General features: G+C 31.4%; 1 protein-coding gene across 1 annotated transcript; it reads right to left on the bottom strand.

The window, feature by feature from the left end:
• Positions 1-295: 295 nt before the first annotated feature.
• Positions 296-6,163, bottom strand: LOC142633283 (uncharacterized). Its single transcript, XM_075807499.1, has 6 exons — positions 5,595-6,163; positions 5,265-5,414; positions 5,031-5,108; positions 3,483-3,527; positions 1,397-1,977; positions 296-1,030 (listed from the first exon to the last, which is right to left on the bottom strand). The coding sequence occupies exons 1-6, from the start codon at positions 6,151-6,153 to the stop codon at positions 389-391; spliced, it is 2,055 nt and encodes a 684-aa protein (XP_075663614.1). The 5' UTR covers positions 6,154-6,163; the 3' UTR covers positions 296-388.
• Positions 6,164-7,917: the final 1,754 nt, after the last annotated feature.

Below are 7,917 nucleotides of genomic sequence, written 5' to 3'. Positions count from 1 at the left end.
ATATATGTTACATTAATCTCTTAATTAGAGTCTCTTCCAATGTGTTGTTTTCCTTTCAGTGAGGACCTCAATAATGCATGAAACAAAAATATAACATGCAGCACAAAATAGTTTTGAAAAAATTCAAAAAAGAAAAGAAAAAAAGAAGTTATAAGGAAGTTCTTTATCATTAATGAAGCTCACACAATGACGAGAAATATCTAATTTCCCGTTGTTTTATTATATATATATATTGATCAAGCCTATACAGTTATATGGAAATAATGGAATATGACAGTAGACCATCTTTGACATTTTTAGTTCATGATGGGAACTAAATAAACCTCATTACATAATGAAAATCCGAAAGTAAAAAAGTTTATTCTCAAGAGACCCCTCACATTAAATCTCAGTAAGTCTTGCTTTTACAGGTCCTCAAGTAACGAGGCATGAGTTTCTGGGGATTTACCACCATCACTATTTTCTTGAATGAGGTTTGCAAGGCTCTGAGGAATGAAGAATACAACGGGAATTGTGTAAGCGCAAACACAGACACAGGAAAGAATGCAGCGGAATAGATCAGAGTATTAGTCCAAGCTTTCTTTGCAAAATGAATGACGAGAAAAATAGTTGCTCCGAAAGAAATCATGGTCGTTATCACGGATACGAAGAGCAGCGAGAAACCTACCGCCAGCTTCCGCGGGAGAGATTTGCGGAAATCTTCATACTCAAAAGGAGATGAAAGGATCGAGAGGAACGTGACAACAGATGTCAAGGAGAACGCAAGGGCGATAACATCCATGACTGTGAAGAGCTTGAAGGCCACAGTGTTACGTTCACTTTCAAGATCTCCTGGGGGTTGGTAGGCAGCTGCATAAACGAGAGAGGCGACGAGTACAGAGACGGCAGAGCACGATTGAGAAGTCTCCTTAATCCACTTTTGCGCCCTCTTGAGAAGTTCAGCATGTTGATCTTTGAATAACTCGTCTGCAGTATTACCAGCATTGTTACGGTGCATGACATAATGACTGGGAATTATCTCCCGCACCCGCTGTGTGGAGAAGATGTATAAGAATAGACATTATTAGTACTAAACATAGGAAAAAGCTACAGGAATAGGAAACCTCACGTGAAGATTTTAATTATTAAGTGTTGGGTTAAACTTGTTACGCAAGCTATTTTACACAATTTTACATACATATTAAAAAAAAAATTAAATTGTAATTTCAAGTCAAGATTTTAATTGATTTTTGAGATGTCTGTAAACTATGTAAATTTTTTTATGTATGATAAACATGACTCGTGTTGATGGTTTGTACATAAATCGGAAAGTAATTACTAACCAATTTGGGTGTACGAAAACCGATAAAGCTAAATACGAGTGGTGTCAATAGAGTTAGCAAGGTTGCTAGCTTACCTCGAGCCAATTCATCTCCTCTTGCAATTGGAAACAAGGACCAGCTACGTCTCCTTGATAATACTTCATGTCTGCAGCTTGATGCAATAAGGTGTAGCCATTTATATTAATCCTTGAAACTAATCTACAGTTCCTTATCTTTATCATCAGCTCTAAGCGGTCAAAGATTTCTTTCTGTCGGTGAGCGACGGCAACATGCAGTATGTTTTCCTCATCTTTGTCGAGGTGCTCAATTGCCTGAGCGTGCGCTTGAATTATTTTGTCAAATATTTCTACTATGCCTTCGCTAGCTGCAGCAAGCAATGGGGTACGTATCTCATTTAGAGTGAAGTATTTTCTCTCTTTGGGTTTTGTCTCGATTTTGCCATCTCCTGCTACTTCAATTGTGAGTGATACTTTTTCTTTCCCTGTATTAAGTTTTACTCCTTCATCAATGTCACCTAAGGAAATTGTCTTTTCTTCTACTTTGTATTTATGGGTTTCATCCCACGTAGAATCCGCCTCTACCAGCAACTCGGTGAGTCTTGAAGCTAATGCATGCTTTATCTTCATTTCCCAAAGTTCCTTGATAACCTTCGAAACTATATATATATATTTTGTTCATGAGAGAGAGAGAGAGAGAGAGAGAGAGCCACGAAAACTAAAACAATATGGATTAGGACCCTAGTTTTTAGGAAAAGCACATTATGGAGTTCAAGTTTCGTATATTTTTGTATTAATTTAAATATATATGAAAATATGATAATAATTTAATTTAAATAAATGGTGTTTATAATTAATCTAATCCACCAACTTAAAATGAATAAATAAGATTATAGGAATTTTAACTTCATTGTTTCATTTTTAGCTTCTACAAATAGAGTCATGACAAGTGAAAATTTTGTGTAAAACAGAGTCATATATATAGGCACATATATATATATATACACATACATGTGCGTGTGAGAAAGCTTTTATTGATTTCTTCTAAAATTATCATATAAGTTTTTGAAAGTTCACATTTTTCTAAAGAGTTAGAAATTGTAACTCTATTTTCTGGAATGGATTAGGATCCTAGTTTTTTACGAAAATCACATTATGGACTTCAAGTTTTATATATTCATTTTTGGAATAAATGGCCGCAATTTTGCCATGCAGTAATTTAAAAAGATATTAAAATATGTTAATAGAAAAATTAAAAAATTTGTTGGTTTTTACAATCTAATCCATCCATTTAAAATAAATGAATAAGATTTTAGGAATTCTCCATAAAAAAGAAGAAAAAAAAGATTTTAGGAATTTTATAATGGAGTTATCTTAAAAATTCTAAAAAATGCAAATTGTACTGTAAAATGTTTATAGATTGATGTGGCAATTAATGCAATTGGTGAAATTAAAAAAAAAAAAAAGATGAATGTTTTAATTACTTTTTTTAAAAAGATTGAGAAAAAATTAATTTGAAAACTTTATATTGTAAAATTTGTCATATTCTTAGTATCACTCATAAATCTAAAGAATCTTAATCCAAAAAAAATTTCAACTTCATTGCTTCATTTTATCTTCTACAAACAGAGCCATGACAAGTAAAAACTTCGTGTAAAACATGTGTCCCATTTTTCTATATTATAATTATTTTTTCTTAAAAAAAATATTATTCGAGTTACAAATTTTGCAGAAACCAAGTTAGTTTAAACAAATTAGAACTCCCATTTTTTTTTTTAATTAAAACAGCCTAACGTTAGATAATTTTTTTTTTAATCAAATTAGGTTTGATATTTTCTAAAGACAATTAATTAATTAGACTAGTTCTTTTCTATTCTCTAACTTGATGTTATTTATTTATTAATACTTACTGATTAAACACGTATCATATATAAATATTTCTATCGAAACTTTCTATGCATTATATGGGTTAGTTGCTAGATTCAATTACTTAAGGGCTATGTATTAGGTTCCCCAATTAAATTCAGAGACATGATTGCATTGATCAATAAAAAGACAATATTAGCTTCTCCAAAATTCAATGTGTACAATTTATTGGGGAATATAATGTACTGCTCATAAAGAATTGTACTTAATTATATATATAAATAAAATAAGGTCACACCTTCAGCTATGTCCCTCCAGAAGGCATGATATGTGTTGGATATCTCTGCAATTTTACATAAAATACTTGGTCAAAAGCATATTCCAAATGACTAATGTTAGCGAAATTATTATTATTTTTTTATATAGTATTTTTCAAAACTTGTTAAAATGGAAACTCAAGTTACTTTAAATTCACGTGACTCCATGATTAACATAATTTTTATTATGCATTATTCCCAATCATGTCAATAATTATTTAAAAAATGGTGAAAATTCTGTTTCACTAGATGTTGATTTCTTTTTTTTATATTAAATTTTACTCATATTTTGATAGATATAATGGGAGGGTCGATTTGAATTTTTAATTGTCTTCATTGAAAATAATAAGAGGTGTTGATTTAGCAACAAGATCTGGGCACTAACATTGATTTTTAAAAGTATACAAATTAGGAATATGAGCAAGTTTTTGAAGGAAAACTATAACTAGTAAATCACTATATACTAAGAAAGGATAAAGCCTAGAGAATTGACATCCATCTTTTAAGCATTCTAGTTGTGAATCGATCTACATTGCACCCGTTAAATGTTTCCATTTTTTATTTTTAATAGAAACAGGACAAAACTTTCATTGATGTTGCACTCGTGGGTGTAATGCAGAGAATTTGGAATTCAACAAGTGATAATGTTTCTTTTTTGAATGTTTTGGACGATGTTTCGTTACTCTAAAAATAGGGTGTATTCTATTTTCATTTCTTATTTTCTGTGGGACTCGTCAGAGTAAAACTTAATTGGTTTGAATTTGTTTTTGTTTTGATTTTCAATTTCAATACCCAAAAAAATGTGAGAATAAAAAATAATATGAAAAAAAACTTTTTGAATTGGTGGAGTATGGAGTACGAAAGAGGATTTGTATATATATATATATATATACATGCTCGTGCCATGATTAAAAAAAATTATATGTAAATTAAAAAAATACTTTAATATAGGAGTAATTAAAATTGAATAATAAAATAAACAAAAAACAAAAAATACTTAAAGTTATATTTAAAACCAAGATTTTTATTTAAAAATATAATTATATTGATTAAAATAATAATGAAACCCTTTTTTATTTTTTATTTTGGTTAAATTACGATTCTAAATTTCTTGAAATTTTTTAATTGAGTTTTCCTAGAGTAAATTATGTTTGTAATTTTATGTATTTCTTTAGAAAGAGTTATTTGGAGCAAAACGAGTGTAGATTTGTGTTAAAGAAATAACAAGTAGTTAATACAAGTTACAACTACGACTTAACTTTTATTACATAATACATGATAAGTATGACTCATGGTTTTAAAAACCGGATTGGACCAATTAGTTCAACTGGGAACTGAATACTAGTCTGGTCCAATAAAACCAGTAAAAATTGGGAATCGAAGACAAATTCGGTTTTGCATCCGGTCTAATTTTGAAAACCATGGTATGACTACACTAACATGACATGTATGACTATACTAGTGATACCCTAATTGAGTTACTTGTGTGATTAGTAAATATTTGTAGCGAAAATTCCTTCTGTACATACTTTGTGAAAATGTTTTATGATCACAACCATTATCCACGTCATCATTGCTGTCTTTATCCTCCATCTGGCTCGGAAGCCCTGCAATAATAACATGCTTACATTAATTATTATTATTTTATTTTGTTTGTTCTAATGTTCTAAAGCATACTAAGAATATATGCTTAAATGGAGTCGCACATAAAAATATTTCTGCAGTCAAAGAACATGTAATGAAAATATTGGACAACGACATACAATAACAGAGGATTTTCTTCAGAATGCCAATGTGGGATGAACTCCGGAAAGCAGATGGCATTTTCGCTAGCAGGTGAAGACAAGTCAGGTTATTTGTTTCCAATTTTTTTGCAAGTTCCTTCTCTTTTCCTAGTAACCATATAGCGGTATCTGCATATTTCAAGATAGAGCAAAGTTATTTGATTTTTTTTTTCTTGAAAAAAAACAATAAAGCCTGCTATCTATGCAGCAATAAATTTTGTACATATTAAAGTTTATACATTTAGTAGAAAGTAATTGGAAACAGTACTAACGATAATATGTATATGAGACAGTGAGAGAGAGACAGACCAAAGTGTTGGCCAATGACAGCAATATGGAGAATAGACACTTGGTCATCTCTGTGAAAGTGATTACGTAAATTTGAATCCCCAATTTGTTTAGCCAAAAATTTGGCCATTTTTGTCTGACCGAAGGCAGCGGCCCTATATAGAGGGGTTTCACCAAGTTGGGTTCGTTCCTCGAGTAGTTCTTTTAGTCTGCTTCCACGGATTTCGTCTGCACCCGCCTGGAGTTTCTTAGCCAAGAATTCTGCTGTTTCAACTTCGTCAGTCGCGGCCAACTCGTGAAAAGTATTATTACCGTGTTTGTTCTTCTTGTTTAAGGCTTCGAACAAACTAAAGGTGGCTGGAAGTAGCTGAACCAAATGTTGAAGCAGTTCCTTTTCTTCACTGTATGCTGCAATATGAAAGGCAGTGTCCTTATCAATTGTCAAAGGAGAAAGGAGGTGCTCGGGATTATTGTCGAAGAAACGTTTCATGTAGTCCCAGTCTCCCCTCAAGGCAGCCAAATAGGGCTTCTTTAGTCCTGCAAACCTTTCCTCTTTCCCATTCTCTAAATCTCTCGCCATCTCTCTCTATCTCTTAATTAGCTGCGTGGATTAGTTGGGTCTCATATCATCATTGTGACCATGCTCTGTTTTATAGCCTGCTAGCAATTATCATTCTTCTAAGAGACTCTGAAAGAGTATCTACATTTTTTTTGGCTGGAATGGTATCTACTTTGCTTAGTTCATTAATGAAAGTCCGCAAACACTACAAGAATAATATAAAGCCTAGATTGATACACTTCTTCACAAAATAAATGTAAAATTGTAGCAGTGCCAGAAATTTAGGTCAGGGCCAAGATTAAAAGTAAAAAACTAATCTAAAAAAATTAATCAATATTAATAACAAAATAAATAAGCAACTAAATGCTAATATAATTGTCATATAGAATCTAACATAAAATATAAACTTTAATTTGTCTTTTCACACCTAGCTTAATTTATTCAATTGCTCTCAGTAATTTTTTATATTTTGAAACTGCTACATAATTTGTTTAAACTCAATACTCTTGAATATATCTTTTCTATTCTGTTTTGCCATAAGATTTTTTTAATCATTATTAGGTGGGTCCCATTCTCACATGATTTCCCATTTCCTTATAGTAGTAGGATTCCCACATGATTTCCTATGTCCTTATGGCAGTAGGATGAAGTTGTGTGATTCCTATTTCATTTTGCTGTAGATTATTCTTATTTTTTTTCTTTTTCTTTTTTTAAATCATTATTAGGTGGGTCACCCACGTGATTTCCTATAACAGTAGAATATAAAGCCTAGATTGATACACTTTTTCCCCCAAAAAAAAATGTACAATTGTAGCCATTGTTTGGGGATTTTTGTAATGAAAAACTGTAATGATTCTTTCTTGTAATGAAAGAAATGTACTATGTACCTAAATCTAGGATGGCCTTGCCAGTTGGTTCATGTTGTCAACAACACTTTAATATTCGTACTTGAGTTTTTACATGAAGTTTGCACCATATTTTTATCTTGCAAATGTCATCGATTACATTAATGTGAAATTTTAGTGCAAGTCTGGACTGATGAGCATCATTTTAAAGAATTGTAGTATGGTATTGGATTTTTCTTTTGTCAAAGCACTCTTATGTAATAGATCTCCATGATCGTGGGATGTGGGTGCATCCGTCGTAAATCGTTATCAAACAAAGATTCAATAAAACCCATTGTTGGAAGTTATAAAATAGGGAAGATATCTTCTTTCTATTTTTTTTTTTTTTTTGTTGAGAAATAGGGAAGAGGTCATGTGTTAATTACTCAGCCAAAAAAAAAAAGGTTCATCTATCAAAACTTATATTATTCTAAGTATGCACTTGACATTTGATTATAAAGTAAATCTTAGAAAATATGTTAATGTTTTTTATGGGACCCACCTCATATTTACAAGACTTGTCAAACAAGTTCCATTTGGGTTGGGTTAATTGGGTTTGAGTATAAAATGGGATTTCCTAAATGGGTTGTGAATAGATCTGGTCAATTGGGTTACTGGTTAACTTGTATTTTTAAACATGCAATAAAAAAAGATAGAAGATAAAATGATAAAAATAAAATAATAACAATTAAGATGATGATCAAATTATATGTGTCCTACTTTCAATACAATTAAGAATATAGTTTTCTCTCTTTCTTGCGAACCTCCATATCCATTCCTCACTCTTAAACCCTAAAGCCTTCCACTCCTCTTGTGGCGTTGATCGTTGCTCCAACCACCATGTAGTGTGTTTAAGGTTCCAAAATATCTTTTCCTCAATGTTCACCAACCTTAAACCTAG

This window comes from Castanea sativa, chromosome 5 (assembly GCF_040712315.1).
Source record: "Castanea sativa cultivar Marrone di Chiusa Pesio chromosome 5, ASM4071231v1".
Lineage (NCBI taxonomy): Eukaryota > Viridiplantae > Streptophyta > Magnoliopsida > Fagales > Fagaceae > Castanea > Castanea sativa.
This window is presented reverse-complemented; position numbering and strand designations above follow the sequence as displayed.